The sequence below is a fragment of the Prinia subflava genome, chromosome 5 (assembly GCF_021018805.1).
Source record: "Prinia subflava isolate CZ2003 ecotype Zambia chromosome 5, Cam_Psub_1.2, whole genome shotgun sequence".
Lineage (NCBI taxonomy): Eukaryota > Metazoa > Chordata > Aves > Passeriformes > Cisticolidae > Prinia > Prinia subflava.
In genome coordinates this window covers 46791875-46813441 of record NC_086251.1, presented here as the reverse complement: position 1 = coordinate 46813441, position 21567 = coordinate 46791875, and the positions used below count along the sequence as shown (strand labels likewise).

At 41.5% G+C, this 21567-nt stretch overlaps 2 protein-coding genes across 2 annotated transcripts in view; one reads left to right on the top strand and one right to left on the bottom strand.

Moving 5' to 3' along the window:
* Window positions 1–10667, top strand: part of NRDE2 (NRDE-2, necessary for RNA interference, domain containing) — a 30879-nt gene extending 20212 nt beyond the window's left edge. The window contains exons 8-14 of the mRNA XM_063399199.1: window positions 147–267; window positions 2310–2485; window positions 3172–3558; window positions 3919–4847; window positions 5890–6028; window positions 7949–8020; window positions 8668–10667. Coding sequence (XP_063255269.1) covers window positions 147–267; window positions 2310–2485; window positions 3172–3558; window positions 3919–4847; window positions 5890–6028; window positions 7949–8020; window positions 8668–8793 — 1950 coding nt within the window. The 3' untranslated portion in view covers window positions 8794–10667. The remainder of the gene's footprint in view (window positions 1–146; window positions 268–2309; window positions 2486–3171; window positions 3559–3918; window positions 4848–5889; window positions 6029–7948; window positions 8021–8667) is intronic.
* A 1570-nt stretch (window positions 10668–12237) lies between these two features.
* PSMC1 (proteasome 26S subunit, ATPase 1) lies at window positions 12238–20299 on the bottom strand. Its single transcript, XM_063399200.1, has 11 exons — window positions 20198–20299; window positions 19770–19823; window positions 18856–18952; window positions 18341–18465; window positions 17688–17873; window positions 17368–17496; window positions 16346–16442; window positions 15978–16167; window positions 14818–14969; window positions 13336–13490; window positions 12238–12565 (listed from the first exon to the last, which is right to left on the bottom strand). Exons 1-11 carry the CDS (start codon window positions 20198–20200, stop codon window positions 12431–12433), a joined length of 1323 nt encoding a protein of 440 aa, XP_063255270.1. The 5' UTR covers window positions 20201–20299; the 3' UTR covers window positions 12238–12430.
* Window positions 20300–21567: the final 1268 nt, after the last annotated feature.

The window sequence follows — 21567 nt, the reverse complement described above, 5'->3', positions numbered from 1 at the left end:
TAACAAAGGCTTTAAATACAGAAATTACATCCAGATATGTGCTTGTAGGGTCTGGGAAACGTAAGTTTGCAGAGATAATGGCTGTACAATAGCAAAAACTGTTTTCCTATATGTTTTGTTTTGGTTGGTCCTGTCAAAAACAATAGGTGGAATTCTTTGAACCCTTCTGGGATAGTGGAGAACCACGAATTGGGGAAAAAGGAGCCAGAGGCTGGAAAGCATGGATGCACCAACAAGAAAAGGGTGGCTGGGTTGTTCTTAAGCCTGGTATGTGTGTCTCAATATGTATAGTTGTATGTCTTATGTGTTCATCTGAACATTTTGATTAGAATGATCACTGATCTGATTCTTGTCATGTTTTTATATAAAAGTTTTAAAAAAATACTGATATCAAGATAATGTATATCATACTTCACAGGGAATAGCACGTGTAGAATGTTCTATGTATGCTACTGTTTATGGAACATTGTTGTCCTTCCTACAATGAGAATTAGAGGAGGGAGAGGCATATCCTCCACTTCATGTGGAAAGAGCCAGAGGTGTGAGTACTTGGTGGAGATTCACGCCCATCAAAAGTGAAAGGAAGCTACTTCTCTTAAGACCCTTTCACCATATTAGTAAGGTGAGGTGGGATTATATTATTAGATGATAGTTGCCTCAAGGATACCTAGATTTATGATTCTCTTTCTAGAATCAGATTTTAGTTAATCAAGCAAAGGTATAGCTAAAATAGGAGGAAAACATTTCCTTTCTTTTTGTGATGCAGAAAAGGAAGGAATTGTGTCTTCACTTGGCTGGAGTGCTTCTGGAAGAGCAGGGATGCAGAAAACACTCCCTGCTGCTTAGCCTCACCCTGTCTTGTGGTCTACAGCACTTCCTTTCAGGTCAAGGACTATTTCTCAAGCAGATACAGCTTGCAGGGAAGCACGAGGCTGGAATGTGTCTGAACAAAGCTGAGTGGTCTTTGCTTTTGCTGCTCCTGCTGTAACAACTCTGATGAAGCAAGTTGGGGTCTGCTTTTAGTAAACAAAGGAACTGAAAGATAATTATATGCCTCCCTTGTTCCTGGATTAAGATGGAATCTCCTTGGCCCCCAACTGAGGTCAGCAGGGGTTTTTTTGCTGGCTCTAAACATTTTGTTCACAAATCGAGAAGACTCAGTATAGAGAAGAAGACCACTGCCAGTCTTACTGGGTAGCTCCAGTATATATCAGTGCTTTTCCCATCTGTGTCAACCCTTGAAATTCAGGTGCAATTTTCATTTGAGTGTGTTCACTAAAAACTAGCAGGTTTCTTCAAACTTTGATTAGATTGTGGAAGTGCTGTCTTTTTTCATAGAGCTGCTGACTAAAGGAGATACTGTTGATCACAAAAATATAGAGAGAGTAAAAATCTTGCAACCACCTGTTTGTTGTACCTGAAATTTCAGAAGAACTGGGATTGGGACCATTTCACCTAGGTAATGGCAGATGTCAGGATCAAGAATTTGGAGGTGGTGTAGACATGGCTTGATTTGAATAATGCAGGCAACCAGTAAATTTTGAGGGCTATTGTTTTCCTCAGCAATAAAAAAGAAGCATCTCTACAAACTTTCCCTTTGCCTATAGGTGTTCGTCAGTTTCTGCACAGAACTAATATATTGCTGTCAGAGGAAAAATGTGTAATTTTATCCAACAGTCCAGAAAGATTATCATAGATAGAAGTGGGATGTGGTTAAGCATCCACGTCCTTTTGTGTGTGTGTGTGTAACTACATGGGTTGTTTCAACTGCACATTAATTAAAATGTTGAAAATACCACTTACTCTAAAGCAGCATGGCCAAACTTGTTTTGCAGTGTTTAATATTAAAGTACCATTTCTTATGTACAGTGGTTTTCTCAAAATGTTTTATGCACACTAGTATTCATAAGCATACTTGAAATTTTATGCCCAGGTATGAAGTGAAGAATCTAAATTACACAAAAGGATGACTGACTCTTGGCTGTTGCTTGCAAATTGCTGTTGATAAAAGTGATCCACAGCCTGTCAGTGTTTTCTTTTCTCCTCTGTGAAAAAGTTTGAGTGCTGACACTGATCCACAGCTTCTGAAAGTTTGGAAGCTTCCTGCCTTCCTATTCTTACAGAGTTGGTGTCAAAACCCAGAACTGTGATGTGGAAAATCTCAGTTACATCTTGTGTGTTTTTTTATTAACATTATATTTATTTCCATTGTTAAAGTAGTTAAAGTGTATGTCATGCCTGGCCTTTGGATTTGGTGGGATCATTTTTCTCTAACAATCTTGTGTGTGTATGTATTGATTTCATTTTAGATGATGAGGATGATGAAGAGCTAGATGAGGATCAAGAAATAAAAGATAAAACTCGTCCCAAGTGGCATATTTGGTTGGATATTGAATATTCCCGTGAGGCAAGGCACTGGTTACCTTGGAGGCCAGACAAAACCAAAAAGGAAACTGAAGAAGATTGTGAAGATCCAGAAAGACAGGTCACTGTGATATAATAGAACAAGGGGAGATGATAAGACTAGTTATCCTTTCATTTGAATTCATTGTCATGTTTGTGGATATTTTAGAACAGTAATACTTTTCTTTGTTTGGAAAAAAGATTTTTTTCTTTGAAATTCAAAATTTGCCTGAGGTTTTGTGCTGAGACTTGTGGAAACCATGGGAAGCTCATGGTAAACTTTGTAAAGTCTTCAGGCAAATAGTCTGTCTTTGCTGTTCAGTGATTCCTGTCATCTGTGTGGAGAAGTCTCACAGAAATATGTCTAAGAAGAGATGTGCATTAATTAAACAAGGATTTCATTGCCTTAAAGTCAGATAGTTGGATATTTTTTATTCCTTGGGAAATAGGTCAAATCAGAGATTAATTTTCAAATTAGAATGTATTAAAAGGCCTATGAATAAATTCTTCCAGACCTTCATTCTGTAAGTTTTTTATGGAGGTCTTTGTTGTTCATAGAAAAAGAAATCTTGTGATAGCAAACTTACAGTCTGACTGGAAAAATGGATTGCTTGTTTAACTTGTCCATTTTTAAGTTGAATGACATTTTGATACAATTTAATTAAATCCTAGTGATTTGAAAAGATTCTTTAACTACATAGATTACAGAGTAACTGCTTTTATTTGATTGCATAAATTAATGGAATTTGTTTTAATTTGGATTTTTAGGTGTTATTTGATGATCTTGGACCATCTTTAATCCGTCTTTCTAATCCAAAGCTTCAACATCAACTACTGTACTCTTTCTTGCAATTCCTGGGAGTTCCATGTACAAGTAAACTCTTTCCTTCCAGTCTCTACATTGCCATGGATGAAAATAACATCTTTGACAGTGTGCTTTATGATGATAAACCGCTGACTTCTGTTGATTTTCCACTTTCTGGATTCAACAGTATTGGTCACATGGATACGATGTCACGAGGCAGACATCAGATAGGCCACTATAAAGAAGGAGAGGAGTTCATACAGAATGTCTTCCATGTCCTGTCCCAGTTATTTTCAGGAAAGGAAAAAGCTAACCTGGCCATTTGTTGGCTACAGTATGAGATATCTAAGGTAATGAGGAGTCTGCATATAATCGATTTTGTGATGTGTGGCTTTCTTCTGCATTAATGTTTATATTGAATTTTAAAAAATCTTGATGAAAGTTGTCTTGCAGGACTAAATATTCAAATCAGAAATCACCAGTTAAGATTGCACAAGGTGGAGAAAAAGAAAACCAAAACTCCCTTTTCTTCAGTACATGTTAAAGAGTGGCATACCTGTAGCAAACTATTTTTTGAATTTTTGCATAAATGTTATTATATGAGAATATATAATTTTATAATTATATTATTGAAAATTGCTGTGAGGTTTTTTTTTCTCCTTTCTGCTTCCATCCCTCTCAAAATATGCTCTATTTATTTTCCCCTGCAGGTACTTCAGTGTCTCCAAGCAAAAAAGAAAAAGAAGCTGAAAGCACAAGGGAGGAAGAGTAAAAAGTTGGCGAAGAATTTCCTTAAAGCACCTGACAACCGAAACAACCTTTCTCTCTGGAAACTCTATGCCTACCTGGAATGGCTGCTTGGTAACACGGATGATTCCAGGAAGGTGTTTGACACAGCTCTGTGCACAGCAGGGACAGGGGGACTGAAGAGTGCCCAGCTCTGCAGCCTCAGCCTGCTCTATGCTCAGCTGGAAGTGGAGCTGCTGGAAAGCACAGAAGGAGCTGTTATGTCACGTGCTGTTCATATATTGACCAAACTGACTGAAAATGGGCCATATGTGCCCTACAGCGGACAAGTGCTGCCTGTGAATGTCCTGAAAGCTCGTAAAACATATGAGCATGCTCTGCAAGATTATTTAAGTAAAATACCAGTTTCTGATCAGGATCAGGTCAAGGATACTGATCAGCTGGTTAACCTGGTTGGTTGTTATGCACTGTTCCAGTATTTGACTGTTGGCATTGATGCTGCAGTATTAATATATACACAGGCTTCAGAAAAACTTGAAGCTTCTGGTTCCCAGAAATGTGAAAATACTGGAGAGAATTTTGGCATTCTAAATTTTCCCACTGCTCTCGAAGCCATCACACTGCTGCATACAAATCTGCTGAGATTCCACATGAAAATGAGTGTTTATCCTTTGAATCCCCTGCGAGAGGCACTAACGGAGGCTCTGAAACGGTATCCTAGCAACCAGTCCCTGTGGAGGTCATACATCCACATCCAAAGGAAGTCTCACAGTGCCAGCAAAGCAAGGAGATTCTTTGATAGTGTCACAAGGTCTTCTGACTCCTTAGAGCCATGGCTGTTCGCAATCCAAGCAGAGCAGACGAGAAAAAAACTCACAGAGAAGGTCCAGAGGTAACACTGGCAGCTCCTTACAATTCTGCTTTTTGAATCTAATCACTCAACAGAGGAGAGAAAATGCGATCACAGTTCTCATTTTGCAGATGAAGAAGCTGTAGCTGGAGGTTTTTTGTTTAAGGCTGAACAGGGAGTCAGTGGCAGAATCTTGAACAGAGTAAAAGCCCTTGGTGATAGCCTTATGTCCTTTCTACTGAGCCACATTGTGTTTGAGTTTGTTTGATTACTTGCTACTAGCATCAGGACACATTTCTTAAAGGAATTTTTAAATAACTAAGCCTGTTCAGATGTGACACTGTGAGCTTAGAAACTGCTGCAATTTAGTGCTACAGCAATAAAGAGCATAATACAGAGCTATGCTGCAGTTTCTGCTTGAGCTGGCTGCCCTACTTTACTCCTGAATCACAGAATAAAATTGTGGCAGATCTGTTTCCATAGTGAGGCCTTGAGAGTTTAGTTTTTGTATGGGGCTGTTACTAGGTAGAAAAGGCTGGAAAATCCATGAATTGAGAGCATTTTGGGCTCAGATATTTTGCTCCTGAGAAAGGAGGAAAGGGTAGGAGATATGGGAAGCCTTACAAAATTTTCTATGGCCTTACAAAAGTTAAGGGTAACTTTGAACAAACTTGCCTAGGCACCAGAAGAAGATGTGCTGATCCAGACTTGAATTTCTTTTGAGCTGCTCTGCCAAGCTTAGAACGGTAACTAATCTTGGAGGTAGGCTAAGATATTTTAAGGTCATAAGACAGTGGATTATCATGTTCAAAGAGAAATTAGTTTTGAACTTGCTTCATGAATTTTCACAAAAATACTTAATTTATATTTTTTTCCTAATTTTCCAGTTTGGAAATGTGTTGATTACATTAACAAGTGCTAAAAATCTGGTTTATAACACTGGGTTTCTAGAATGAATTACAAAAGCCTGGCTATATACAGTGCTGCAAACAGGGGCAGTGCATCATTCTTTACCTTTCTTACCCAGATGTAGTCCCTTGGCTTGGGTTTAAAGGACTGTTGTTTCTTCTCTCCTCTGTTTCAGGGCAGATGTTGGTGAGATACATTGTACTATTCCTGAAACTGGATTAACAAATCGGATTATAGCTCTATTTGAACATGCAGTTCAGAGTGAAAATGGTACCCACTGTCCACTGCTATGGAGAATGTATTTGAACTTTATGGTAAGAAGATGAGTATAAGTTTTGTTTTATTTTGTTTTACCATATTTGGAACTCTCATAAACACAGGTGCAATACTGCTTAGAAAAATGAATACTAAATTCTACCATGCTTCTGTGATTTGCAAGGTGATATATTTGACTTGTACTGCTCCTTATTGTTAGGAACAGTAAGGAAGAGGTAATTGACATGGATTAGGAGTAATAGCTTCTGACAGTGTAATACTAATATAGATGCAGACGTTGTATCTGTCATCTTGCATAGATAAAAAGTTTGTCATAAGATACCAATAGATGTCAAGCTGCTTTCCAGTGGAGTAGACCCCAGCATGTATTGGTGCAGGAATTTGCGGTTCCGTTGAACTTTGAGGTTCCTGTCAGCTGATTTCTTCATCCCACTGTGATCACCCTCAGGTGTATCAGCCACTCCTCTCAGTTTTGTGTGGTCTGCAGGCTTGCTGAGGGTGTCCTCTGCACCATTAGCCAGATAATTAACAACGGTGTTAAATGAGATTGCTCCCAATAGTGTCCCCAGGGGTACTGCTAGTCACTGACCTGTGACTGGAGTTGTTCCACAGATCACCACCTGCTGGGCCCAGCCTTTGAGAGGTTCCTCACTGTGCATGGAATCGCTTTGTCAACTGCTGATTTAGGAGGCTCTTACAGGACACAGTATCAAAGGCCTTACTGAAGTCCAGGCAGTGCCCACTGCTCTCCCCTTTCCCCCCAGGCCAGTCATTTCATCATGGCAGTTTACTGAGTGAGTCAGTGATGACTTTTACTCAATTCACACTGTGTGCTGCTGATTTTCTTTTCACTCACGTGCCTGGAAATGGTTTCCAGGGTTAGCTGCTCTGTCACCTTCCCAAGGCACAAGGAGAGGCTTACCAGCCTGTAGATCACTGGGTACGTCTTCCCCTGCTTGAAAGCAGGAGTGATGTTTTACTTGCCTTGGTCTTTGGGTCCTTCTCCCAGTTGCTGTGATCAATCAAAGATTGTCAAGAGTGACCTCTCAGTGATATCTGCCAGCTCCCTCAACACTTGAGGTGCAGTTCATATGCAAAATAAATGCACAGTAGGCAAAACATAGTTACAGCTTCTGTAACTTGCCTTCATTTTGACAGTCTTTCGAATCTTAAAAGCTGCATATAAAAGTTATGTTATGGCATTGCAGTTTAATGCTAAAAAGCAATAATGTTTGTTTCTTCCATAGTTCCCCATGGAAGTACATAAATAAAACCAACTTCATATAGTCAGCTTTGCCATCTTGGTTTTCTTGCTTTTCAAAGTACAATAGGGAAGATGAAAACACCCAAACTTTCACTCCCCAGTGTTACTCTTCTGTTCACATCCCCTGGTTGTCAGAGGGGGATCAGCAGTCAGAAGGCTGTGAAATAGAGAGGAGGCAGGGGAAGGAGAGATCTTGTTTTGTGTTTGACATCTCTTGTGTAGGACTGTTAATTGTGACCATTTCTACACAAATACACACTTGTAAATATTTTATATAACTTTGTACACAGGAATATACAACTGAATTACTGTTATTCTTTACAAATTAATAATGACACGCCAGTATGCACAAATGCTAAAGATCACCCATTATGTATTTTATCACTAGTGCTTCATTCATGGAAGATACCTTTTTCACAGGAATTCTGCCCTTGGTCTGTCCAGGTTCCTTTTGAATAGCCAAGAGTGCTTGTTTTCTTACTTGTCTTACAAGTAAAGCCCTGAAACTCCTTAAAGACATCTGACGAGTGTAACCTGACAAATTACAGAGCTACCACAATGTGTAATCAAAAGGGTTTCTCAGCTGAAGAACCATGAGTTTTTCAGCAATCATTTCTTTGTCTCTGAAGTAATTGTTTCAGTATTTCAGCTATTACTGCACTGAAGTATGAATGGCTTTTTTTTAATCACACAGGCTTCACTAGGAAAAAAAGAAAAAAGTAAAGGATTGTTTTATAAAGCTCTTCAAAACTGTCCTTGGGCAAAGGTAAGCACAGAAAACAGGTGAACTTGTCATCATACTTTAATTTTTGAAGTTCTGTATTTGAAAAAAAAATTAATCTTTAGTAGTTGTTGTAAGGAGTTAAATGCAAATGAAAGGAGAGGTTTCTGAGAAAGTAATGTTAGGATTTTCTGCAAATAAGAGACGCATCTTAAATGGAAACATGGTCAATAGTTAGTGCTGTTTGTGTTTCAGGACAGAGAGGTGTGTTGAGGCACAGCAGTAAGAAATCCTGTGTGATCTAGAAATGATTGAGTCTTTCAGACTTTTATCATGAGCATGGTAGTATCAGAAATACACAGCCAAATAAAAATTTATTTATGCAATAATGTATAAAAATTACTGAGGGGAACCTGCAACTCCTCAGGTAATGTCTGTATATGCTGCAAATCTCCAGTGCCTCCTGACCTCCATTTTACCTTTTTGGATAAAGTTATTCAGTAAGAGTTGGAAAAGACTTGATTAAACATCTCCTTGGCTGTCACTGTAGGAGTACTAATTCTGTTTATATTACTTTAAGAATACATGATATTTCTTACGTTCTTGCTGTAGAGTTGTTGCTGTCTGTTTACTTCTGTATACCGGGTTTCTTGCTAGAAAGGTAGCACAGAAAATGTTCTTGTTCCTTCCAGGTGCTCTATATGGATGCAGTAGAATATTTCCCTGATGATCTGCAGGAGACACTTGATCTAATGACTGAAAAAGAACTGAGAGTGCGGGTACCCATGGAAGAGCTGGATCTGCTGCTAGAGATTTAAGAGAGGACTGCAGCAGAGTGGAGGGGTACAGAAGCTGCTTGCACAGCGAACAATTCATCCATCTCTTTTCATAGTTCCATACAGGAACTCTGTTGGGACTTGGGTACTGTGTACTTGATATTTTGTTGTTGTTGTTAAATCTTTTATATAAATTCCTATCAAAATGGAGTTCTAGTACCTGCAGGTATGCTGGAATCAGGAACTGCTTTTTGCCCACAATAATGGATCCATTTCTCTGAAGTACTGCTGGCTCCCACAGGATACCCTCTTTAAATAGGCTCCTGTTGGACATGGCCTGCATTTCCTATTCCATTGTTTGAAATTACATTCCCTAGGGTTCAGTAGAGGTTCAGTACATGCCAACTATGGCTTGGTGAGCAGCACAGGAAATAAACATCTGCCAAATGGATGCTCCACTGTCCTCCAGCTGGCAGACCTTAGTCATTTCCTTCAGCCTGGTATGCCTGTGTATGGAACTGCCAAGTCAAACAGCCATTACATCTGTACATACACTGTGAGTAAAAGCTCCATTTTTGTTTGAGCAGGTAACTATTTTGGTATGCTTTGACAGATTACCATTTTAATATAAAGATTTCTGAAAAATATACCTGAATATTTGAAAATGCAAAAGTAACTTGTTTTTTATTTATTAATTTAATAGAACTCTGAGTGTATTCAAAATGAAAACATGTCCATAATGCATCTCTAAGCAGCTCACTTCTAAGCAAATTTTTGTAATTGATTACTTGCTTTGACTCAAATCCAGGCAATTGTAAGAGAAATAGAGGTTTGATCTGTGTTTACTTCTCATCAAGAAGGCATAGTCTTCTATGATTATTTAAAAAGTAGCTTATATTCCAGGGGACTATTAGCAAGCTCCTAGAGAAGTAATATGAAACATGGAAACAATTTAAAGATACAGGTATGTTATATACTTTGTAAAACAGAACATGCTGAAACATGGAAAAGAGACCCGAGGACTCAGAAACTGGGTTTTCATGTGAAACAAACATACCTGCAGCCACTGAATACACAAAAGTGCTTCAGACATTTTTCATGAGAAAACTAATTGTCACTAGTAGCACTAGAGCAATTTGGATCACCCAGCTGGTGAGATCCTATTACACATGCTATGTCTGGACCAAGATGTACAACTTCTGGCTCGGGTTTGCCACCATGATACAAGATAGAACACGCTTTAGTTCAGGCTCCATTTCATTTGTTCCTTTCTAAAATTATTTTAAATATTGCAGGGAATATATATAATTTTAAATGGCATTACAGCACTTCTGAAGAGCCTTATAATACTGATGTAGTTGCAAGTGATGCTGGTTTTGCTGTAACTGATTAGTCTTTGTGAAAAGTATAGTTTATTTTTTAAATCTTTACTTTCTACAACTATGACAGAGCTCCTGCATTGGAGGTAGAAGTTACTCTGTACCCTGATCAGTAAGATGACAAATTATGCCTGTGTTTGTTAATGCTTCCCCATCACAGCAGAATGCCATTTCCTCTGAAGCCCTGAAAGGGCCATGGGGAGGGGAGAAGCTTGATTGTGCTCCTGTAAGAGTCAGAGGAACCCAGGCTGAGAGGGACTTTTTGTGGGACAGGGAGCCTAGATGAGATTAACACGCTCTCTCTACAGTCACATTTGAAAACTTCCACTGATGGCAGCAGTGACTTCTGTATCTGTCACTTTTCTGTTCTTCCATGCATCCTGGCCCAAGTCCTTTCCTTTGCAGTTTCTCCCAAAGCAGCACTTGGGCTGCTTCCTTCCTTTTGATGGTCAGAGGCTTCCTGGAACAATTCCTGCCTTTTAATTCAGACCCCAGTAGCTTTCCTGTCCTTGTGGGGAATATACTTGCTGTTCACTTTCTCCTGGTATTTATGACTTTTGTTTTCATTGTCAAGGTCAGAAACTCTGGCAGAAGGGGCAGCAGTTAAATTCTGCTGCAAAAGCTAAGAACTGAATTTTCAAACGTGTGTTTTTCAGTTCCTGTGGTGGCAGTCAGGCTACTAGAACAGAGTCCTTGGGTTCATTTAATGCAATGCAGCTGTTCTTCAGGGAGATGAACCCATCTCTTTGTGCCTCTTGCTCTGAGCCAGCAGTAACAGCCATGTCCCAAATAAAATGTGCCTTGCTTGCCACATGTCATAAAGCTCTCCAGCCCCTCAAGCAACAGTGAGCTCAACTGCCATGATCAGAAAGTGCTAAAAAATTCCTAGCTTTTTGTGACCTTTCTGAGGAGACAGATCTAAGGTTTTTAAGAATGGGTAATGAAACTTTTTTTTCTAGCGCCAGATGAAAAACAATTCTATTTCAGGATTTCTGTCATCCAGATTAAATAAAGGACTCCATTTATCTGTAGGGTTCATTTTTAACAATGAGCCACATACTTTTTACATAGAAAAATAGAATCTCTTGGCCCTGCTGCTGCCATTGTTATTGGAGCACTGGCAGTGAGCAGAGGCATTGCTCTGGGGGTAACTCCACCGTCTGGTACTGGCCCACGTTTCTCCCTCACAAAGTTCCCAGAACAAGGACTGCATATTGCATTACTGGTTTGCATGTGGAACTTTTGTATAAACCTTAAAGATCACACGTACAACATTGGAAATTAATTAAAAATTCTAACAAGCCCTTCACAGAAGTGTACTACACAGAATACTTCATAAGCAGTATATGCATGGCTACACCTGAGCCAGTGGACACCTAGCCCCCATGGGAATGGAGCTGTGGGCAACAGAATTGTAGAGGGGAAGAATTCAAGGTTCTGCTGTAGAACACTATAGGACCATGGGACACGTAGTTAGAATTTCTCTGTGCACCAGCCCCTGTGCCAGACCCTGCATCTCTGGCACAGGGACTGCTGCCTTTTGAGCACACACATCCTGCCATGGGCAGCACGGGGCTCTTGAACCCGTTCCTATTGCATTGGTTCTCTTCAGAGACATTCTCCAGCTTGGATGTTTATCAAATGAACTGAAAGCCTTCTGGGAAAAACAAATTTCTAAATGCTAATCTTACAAGTGCCCTATCCAAACATGTTTAGATGTTTAAGGTAAGATTACTAATGAGCTACTACTTACACCTTGCTCTCTTATAAGCTGCAAGTGCTAGATATAGGTACCTTTCCAGTGTATCTCAGTGTTTGTTACTCAGGGTTGCATACTTGTCACTGATTTTCTTGTATAAGTGACTGATGACACTGAGATTACTTAAAAGTGACACTTGTCCTAGTTAGCACCTAAAAAAAAAGATATAAAGTAATCAAGAACAACAGCAATGCTAGAGTAGCTGTAAGAGGCTGCCATGCCTAAGGAGGACTGAGAGTTGGGGCACCTGCACTGCTCCCTGCCCAGGTGGTGTGGGTCACTGAGACAAGCAGGGGGGTCACCAGCATTTTTTCTTGAAAATCAGAGAATGCAAAAGACAGTCCCATGTAAATAGCAGGGCTTTGCCACCAAAACCTTTATTTGAATTGAAGGGTTTTATTGGGAAGTGAAGAGTTACACTGACTGAAAACCTGCAGCCCACCAGCTTTTAACCTGTTCATGAATGCAAACTAGCTGTGTGGTTTTACACAAGACTCATCAACACAGAAAGTTCTGTATAAATCCCAAAGAGACAAATGGCCTAAAGATACAGTCCCTCAGGGGTTCCCTCTTGCTTTTTATAGAGAACGTTCTCTTTAGACTTTTTGAAATCTTCATTGGTTACTTTCATTCTCCGTTCCCTCAAAGCCATCAATCCAGCTTCCGTACAAATTGCCTGCAACACAGGAAGCAAGAACAGTTACACTTTCTGGGCAACCCCTTCACAACACTCCCTCACAGGCAGCTGCAGCTTCCCTGCTCCAGTAACTGTGGAAGGGAGGAGTGTTAACAAAATCTGCATTCTTCAGTTTGAGACTGCTCTGTAGCACTAAAGCAGGCTGGATAAAGCCAGATGAGTGTGTCCCAAAGGACGGAAGTAGTCAGGAGTTACAGTTCCCTGACAGGCGGCAAGGACAGACACATCCAGCTGTGTGATCCTTCTGCAGGGAGGTGGCAGCTGTGTCAGGTTGGTTTAAACTCATGACTGTTGTAACTGTAGCAAGGACTCTATCTGCTTTAAAAAAGCACACAGGGCATGGCTGAAGCTTCCTAATATATAGTTGCATTTTTATTTGCCTTGCAACATAGCTCCTAAAAGTGCTACTTATCCTGTACTATCTTAAATAATGTTTAAGATAGCCTGCAAAAGATTCCACATTCTCCTTTTAGTTTTTACTTTGCTACTTTAAAAACTTCATATTCGGGTAACATTGGTACCTACTCTTAACCAACACAACCTACCTCACAATTACGATTTCGGTAATTTCCTATTTGTAAAGCAGAGTACCTGGCACTCACAAAAGGTATTTTAAAGCCATCCCACTGTCCCTCGGTGATGTAAGCATAGAAAATTGGTGAACAGTTCAAATGACAATAGTTTTGGATGCAGCAAAAATGAGACTTGATTTTTGCTTTGAAGTATAGACAATGGTGATGTGCACTGACCTTAATATCTGCTCCACTGAGATCATCTTTTGCCATAATCAGCTCATCCAAAGTCACATCATCTGCCAACGTCATCCTGCTTGTGTGAATCTGAAAGATTCGTTTCTTCGTCTTTTCATCAGGTAGAGGGAACTCTATTTTCCTATCAATACGTCCTGTACAAAAAAAAAATCAGTCTTAGGTTTTTTGCATGCAGCTGTTGGAAACAGCAGGAAGAACACCTGAAGGGTTTGACTGACAGTGATTCTTAAGGTGGAGCATGTCCAGAGAAGGGCAGTGGAGCTGGTGAAGGATCTGGAGCACAGGTCCTGTGAGGAAGATGTGAAGGAACATCTGGGGGTGTCAGTCTGGAGAAAAGGAGGTTCAGGGGTGACCTAACACCCTCTACAACTGCCTGAAAGGAGTAGCCAGGTACTGGGGGTTGGTCTCTTCACCCAGGTAACAGGTCAAGAGAAAATGGCCTAAAGTTCACACGGGGAGGTTTAGATTGCATATTAGGAAAGATTTCTTCATGGAAGGGGTTGTCAAGTATTGGAACAGGTTGCCCAAGGAAGTGTTGAAGCCACCATCCCTGAAGTGCTCAGAAGAGGTGTAGAAGTGGCACTTGGGGATGTGGCTTAGTGGTGGACTTGGCCATGTTAGCTTAATGGTTGGACTCTGAGCTGAAAGGTTCTTTCCAACTCAAACAGTTCTGTGATTCTTCCTGCCACAATGAATCATGTCTTGGAGTAGAAAGCAAGGTCAGACTATCTCTTTCAATTCTGGCACAGTATTATCTCCTCTGTACTCTAACAGCACTGGGTGTAAGCTGAAGGGTCTAAAGCTAAATGATGATAAAACCAAACCAACAACATACCTCAGCAACTTCATACCATGGAGGTATTTCAATTTATTCCTTTGATCTCTGTGTTGTTTTCTGCCTTCCAATTTAACACCACAGACATACTACGCTTTGATACATTTTTAGTGACCATTTAAAAATACTACCTGTGCCTGCTCAGGCTCAACACATTTCCCTCACTCATCCCCCAAATGGCAGGAAGTGTGCCAGGTCAGTAAGGAGCAGCCTGCTTTCCTTGCACCAGGATCCAGGCTGTCGCTGGAAAGGCCCAGGCTCCCACCCCCAAAACACAGGTGGTGCTGCCCTGCCTTCCCCAGCTGCTGCAGGTCTGCTGCTGCTGCACAGCTTGCCTAAAAATTACTTAAAACAGCTGTGTCATCTTAACAGAAAGGAAGAATATTCAAACTATTTATGTGTATGTAAAGGAATGAACACATCTCTTCCCTTCCAAAGATTTTTCTCCTATTTAGAAGCTTGTGAATGGGTTCTGATTTCAACAGATGCACCAGCATCTCATCACCAGATGAGATGGTGAATAAGAACAAACTCGCAGTCTTTTTACCTGCCTGTGTTTGTCAAGTTATGACAAGTCCTTTCACAAGAAAAGTGGCTTAAGCATACATGGCAGGGAAGTCCCTTACCTGGTCTAATTAAAGCTGGGTCCAGTGTTTCTATTCTGTTTGTGGCCATGATAACTTTAACATCCCCCCGAGAGTCAAACCCATCCAGCTGGTTCAGCAGCTCCAACATTGTGCGCTGGATCTCTCTCTCACCCCCTGAATTTGAGTCATACCTTTAAGAAAGAAAAGCACAGTCAGAAAAAGCACTCAGCAACTGCCACAAAGTTATAAACAAAAGGGGGAGAGGCGTATTTAGTTAGTTAACACACATAAGAAATTAAAAAAAAAAAATAATGTTTATCCATATAAACAAAACTTAGGTTTTCAGAATCATGACATCTAGGTAAGTCAAGAGACACTGGACTATTCTTGTAGTTGGGGAATGTAACAGCCATCATGTGAAGGAAATCTGGTTTTGTTACGTTTGTTATATATTTGGAAATATCTTCTTCCCACCTAACAAAATCAACATAGAAGAGGAAAAATCCTAATTTTTAAAAGCACATACATCCATACATAAGGAGCAGCTGGCACTTCGGGCTAGTGGCACTTTGGGCTGGTAACCATGTAGTAAACATGTATGTGCACCTTTTATTTATTTAAAAAACACCGACTTCTTTAAAGACTATTTGCATTAGACAGTTCCAACAGCCTACAGAATTTTCAAAGTAATACAGTTTGGATATAGGCTGAACAACAGTTTACTGTGGCACAAGCGATGCTTCTCCCTGACTTAACTGTGTAACCTTCTGTAAAATACTCTCAGAGCTGAAGTATTTAGCCACCTACTCAAGAGGCAAACAACACATGGATATATTCTACATTAAATATTCTGCTTTACCATTAGATCAGTAAAGCCAATTACTGTAGATGGACTCGCAGCTAGAGGATCCCCACATACACAGTGTCTCTTTCTGGTTTTGACACTCTCCTAGAGATGCTGCCATACAGCAAGAGAACAGAGGTTCTCTCTGGTCATGTCTACTCAAGTATGAATAGGCTGTGACATGTTGTGAAGTTATTTGAGCCGTTACTTGTTACAAACGCTTACATCAACACAGTGTCTGCAAACAGCGGTAGAGCAAAGGACCTGATCTCAGTTTATCTGCAAAAGAAGAGTTTCTGGTAAAGCTTTTGCTGCCCCAGAATCCGTGTGTGTGCAGGGAGCCCAGCTGCTGTACCTCTTGGTGCCGATGGCGTCGATCTCGTCGATGAAGACGATGGAGGGCGCGTGCTCCTCGGCCACGCGGAACAGCTCGCGCACCAGCTTCGGGCCATCGCCCAGGTACTTCTGGATGAGCTCCGAACCCACCACTCGCAGGAAGGTGGCCGATGTTTGGTTTGCCACTGCCTTGGCGAGTAAAGTTTTGCCTATTGTTGGAAAGAAATATTTTAATTAGTTTGCAGAGAAGGGAAAGAAAAAGAAAAAAGTGCCCTAACAAACAGCTGTATGAAATTTGTGACAGACTCGGCAATGCTTTAAATACTAACCAAGTGTGAATCATTTTACTTGTGTTATCTCAGCACATGTTACTGAACTGTAAAATACCTGTGCCAGGTGGGCCATACAGAATGACTCCTTTGGGTGGTTTTATACCCATCTCTTCATAATACTCAGGGTGGGTGAGAGGAAGCTCCACAGACTCCTGAAGCACAAGAAACACAAACGTGTTTTTATAAGACTGAGTGGTCTCCAACAAAGATCTGCAGGGATCTTCAGAACAGCAATAACAAAAGCAGCGAAGGCAGAAAGAACTTCACTGATTTCAAGACAGACATTGAACAGCATGGATGGCTCTCTGTTGCCTTTCATTCTAAGGCAGACAACTGCTCTATCTGCACAGGTCCTCCTACTGTCCCACTTGACACGTGGTACAGCAGCAGTGAACATTCCCCCTCCTCCATCTTTAACGCATCATCCCAAATTTAGAACCCTGGAATTCCTGAACCCCAAACACCCATGGATGACCTTGGGGCCAGGGAACCCTTTATGAAAGGGTGCCTTCTATAAAGAGTTACCAGATACCACAGATTTTAAGAGCATTTGTGGTTTTAGATGAACCCAGAACAAAAAGGGCTGAGTTTTAGCAAGGTTCAGGCAGAATTCTGTTTGTAGGGAAAAAATCAACCAACCTACCACACCTTAACCAAACAACAAACAAATGCAAAAACAAAACAAGCAACTGTCCTGAGAGAGTAAATCCTTAAACTGGAGGGCATCAGACACTCAAAACCACCTCTGCAATTTTTACAATTTAACTCTCATCTTGCAACAATTGAAACATTACCTGTTGCAAAGTAAAAAGTTATTAGACTTTATGAGCTTTGGGCTTTATAGATTCCTGAGCAACTGTGTGTGAAACTCCTGTGCACACAGCCTCTGGTGACCTGCTTAGAACAGTGAGGTCCTCAAGTCTGCCTAGTGAAATCTAGTGAAGAAATGCACTACAGAAGGATAAAGAACACCACTACAGGAACAGGAGCCAGTCCTGCTGTTCCCTTCTCAGCTCGTAGCACAACAGTTACATTGCTGGCTTAACTGTAAATGAGTTATTTTATACAACTAAATACCTTGATTTCTTGAATTTGGTTGTCAAGGCCACCAATGTCAGCGTACGTTTCTTGAGGAGCTTTTTCTACTTTCATCACAGTCACTAAAGGGTCTGTGTCATCCATCAGGACTCCTATCACAGCATGAACCTAATTCAAGAATTAAGAGTTGTCAAAGAAGGCAAGCAGCATTTTTAATACAAGCTGAAGTCTAATCCCCATGCCCACTTATTTAGGTGTGTGAAATAAACAGCATTCTCTCCCCTATGGTCTTCAGAAAAAGGCCAGCTATAAACAGTACAAGAACTTGTAAGAAGCTTGATTTTATAAAAACATCTCACCTTATGATTTAGCAAAACGGAGCAGCCTGGCTCCAGCAGGTCCTTGTCCACAAAAGACAGAATACTGACATAGTGCTCTGATCCCACTGATGTGGACACAATAGCATGGTTGTCATCAATGATCTCCTCCAAGGTACCCACAGACATTGGTGTTCCTCTCAGATCATCCACCTTGGACCTCTCCTCCTGTTGTCAACAAGAATCCAAGAAACAACTGAACAACACAGGCAAAAACATTCTTTACATTGGCTCAACAGTTCAGACAGAACACAGCAGAACCAGTCTTTCCTATTGTTCTACTGCCCCAAAAAGACAGAGGTCAGTAATAAAATCCACAATTAATTTAGTCCTACCCTATGGACACATTTATCTGGGTGCAAATGACTAGAATCTTTTCTCTGTTGATGGATATCTGTGAGCCGCACTTTGACAGAGCATTAAGAAACAAACAACTCCCATGGCTTCATCTGTAGTGATCCATGCTTGGGCTAAAACAATTCAGCCAATTAATGAGGGATTGTGATAAACCTGGTATGTTTGTACCAACCTGCACATCGGTGGTACCCTATTTCCACTGCTTTGGTATTAAGTAGTTTCCATTAATTATGAGCATTTACTGTAACATTAGAAGTACCAGCTGACTCAAGCCTCACCTCTTGTTTTTCTTCCAAAGGTTTCATCTGTTCTTGATTTCTGATAAACTCTTCCTCCATTAAGAGGTAATCTTTAATTCTCTCCAATTTCAACAGCTTGAGTCTGCACTGTGTGTGAGGAGTCACTGTAACCAAAGGAGAACCACAGGATTTTAGAACACGTTTGACATCTACCAACTAACCACTAATTCATTACTAGAAATCCTGCTTCATTTTCCTGACTGTAACTTCTACCTTGCTTTCCCACTGTAACTCCAGGCGAAAAACACATTCAGTGTTTCCCCTGAATTTTTCCTCAATTTAATTTCTCTCTCTCTTACCTGGGAATTCACGGGCTGCACCTTGAAAAACAATAATCTTATTCTGTGGGGGGCCTCTTCATGTTAATTAGAAATAAAATTACATTTAGCATTGTGTTAGTGACCTCCACAGAGGCAGATCTCGAGGAGAGAAGAGCTCTGTATTTCCCAAAGAGTGGACAGGCTGCAGCTCTGCAGGGGAGGCAGAATTCTTACCCAGGGGGAGTTTGCTGGCAGCATCTGGTCCCTTGGTCTTCTTTTTCTTTTTCCCCACTCTGGTTGGAACTGGAGGTTCATATTTCTTTTTCTTATCCTTATTCATGAAAAGAATTGCATAAGAGGAGAAGAAATAAGGGTAATAACAATGAAACAATACACACAGCTGTAAACTGCACAGAATAAAACCAGCTCAAAGTGAAGGACTTCATAACAAAACTTTCTCTTTATGATCTGTAGCAAAAAGCCAAAAGAACCAGGACTCTTATTTTTCAAGAATGTTCACAAATTTCTTTTCCTGCTTATTTTACATCTCTCTTTCCAATTTAAACTTCTGCCAGTTTTCAGTGAATAGAGGACATGCAAGGCTCAAGCCAAAAGTCAATCACAAACAAAACTAATAGATGAGACAACAAGAAAAATATTGACTCTCCACCTTTCTGCTGCACTTCAGTCAATAACTCAGACACATTCAGGTTCCCAGCCCAGACACTGCCTGCCGTGTACACTGTGCTTTCAGCTCCAAAGGAGGCCAGGGAGGCCCCGATGTCCCCGAGGTGAAGTACACTCCTACTGCAGATCATGGTGTCGTGTCACTCTCAAGCCAACAACAGCTCCTTAAGTGACCGCTTGAAGGCTTTCCTAACCCTGACACACAGCTCTGTGTACTTACAAAACAAGTCACTGTCAAGGCATTTCAGTTTAAGCTCCCTTTATAATTTATGAACAACGACTGTTTTCTCCAATGTACACCCAGAAAAGACATTCATCAGAGCCAGCAAGAGCATAATTTTATGCAGTTCCAAATACAAGAATAATTTTTTAAAAGTAAATTTAAAAAGCCTATTACAGCCAGGCTCTGCAGCAGTACACTGGTAGTTCATTCTGTAAGTATTTATTTGGGTTTCAGTTACCTTGTCATCCTTCTTGCTACCACCAGGACCGTGTCCACCACTCTGACTTTGGCCCTAGAAAAAAGGTAAAAAAAACAAACGACAGAAACCTAAATATATGCACAACTCTATGACTCGAGAAGCCTACGGGCAATTCCATGTACAGAAACCCCCTATTTGGATTTCTCCTGTCTAAACAAAGCGCTACCATACTGCAGCTTATTGTCCAAAAATAAAAACAAGTAACTCGCCCGGCCCGGCCCCACCGCCCGCGCTCCCCCCAGTCCGGGCCGCGGCCTGGAGGCGCCGGCGGTGACTCCGCAAAACGCCGGGCGCTGGCGGCGGAGCCCGAAGGGGCGCAGCACCCCGGTTCAGCGCCGCAGGCAGCGCCGCGCCCTGTCCCCTCCGAGGCCGCGCTCGGTGCCGGGCCGGGCCGGGGCCGCTCTCACCATCGCGCCGCGACCGCCCCGGAACCGCCCCGGAACCGGCCCGAGCGCACCGCCACGGGCCGCGCCAGGGACGCGTCACTGCGTCACTGCGTCACTACGGGCAGCGGCGAGGGACAAGCGAGCGGCGGGTGCGGTGCCGGCAGCGGCCGGCAGGGCGCGCCACGAGCCCGCCGTGTGTGAGGCGCGGCGTGCCCGCGCCTGCGCCTCGAGGGGCGCAGAGCCGAGCGGAGCAAGAGCGGCAATCTTCATACCCTGTATTTAACGTTACAGGGTTTTTCCTAGCTCTGGTCTTTCCTTCCATCTCTTGCACCAGCTAGTCAATGTAAAAACACTTTTGTGTGTGCTGTAAGAATTGTTTTTCTTGTGGCAGCACTTTAAGAACACGGGTAAAGTTTTCAGGAAATCCCTCCCTCCACAAGAAACATAACTTTTATACCTACACTTCTGGTTCTACTGGTGTGTGATATTGCCGGGGAAATGCAGTTGGAACTTGTCGTGTCTGCTTTTGGCATTCCCGAGGTACAGCTCAGCCTGCGCTCAGGCAGGATCCCGGTCCCAGAGCCGCCTGTGGGTCTGGCCCGCTTTGCACCATTTCCCTGCTGCAGAGGCGCTGTCCGTGTGCGGGCCACAGCCTGCCCGGTGTCTGCCCGCCACAACCAGAGCGCCTGCCTCCTCCCGGGGCATCCGCAGAGGCTCCTCTGCTTCGGGCTGAAAGGGCATCACCTTCAGCAGACAGGTTACAGTCAGGATGAGAGCACAGTCTAAAAATGCTTACAGCCTGCCCTCACCCAGTGAACCAGCATACAGATGATATTTACATCCATCACTGGTTTCAGTGCACAGATCAGAGCATTTGTGAAAAGAGGCTTCCGTTTACAGCAGACTGTAGGATGTGGGATTGTTTTGCTTCTCTTTGATGTTGGGTTTTTTTCTTTCACACTTTCTCTAGAATTCCGGTTTGAGTAGGGAACTTTATTAATTATTAATGTAACTGGCTGAGCTGTGTAGAAAGGTGTGAGGTTTTGATGATTTAATTTGGTTTTGTTCCATTTGCTCACAAGGGTTACTGTTGTGCACTGTGGATTTAATTTAACTTTTCTATTGTTTTTATTGGTTTATGAATTAGCTACATTTTTGTTACAGTATCAACTGTTCTGTATCTTTTAAGGACATTGAAATGGAATTAAATATAACAGGTATTCTTTGCTTTAATAACATTCACTTTTTGGAGTTTACAGTCTTACAGAATTGCATCTATATTTCTTTTAACCTTACAATGTAAGGATTCTGGAATATTCTTTCCCTCACACAAATTTTCCTTCCTTTAACCTCCCTTTAGACTAAGATATACCCATATTTATTTCAAATTC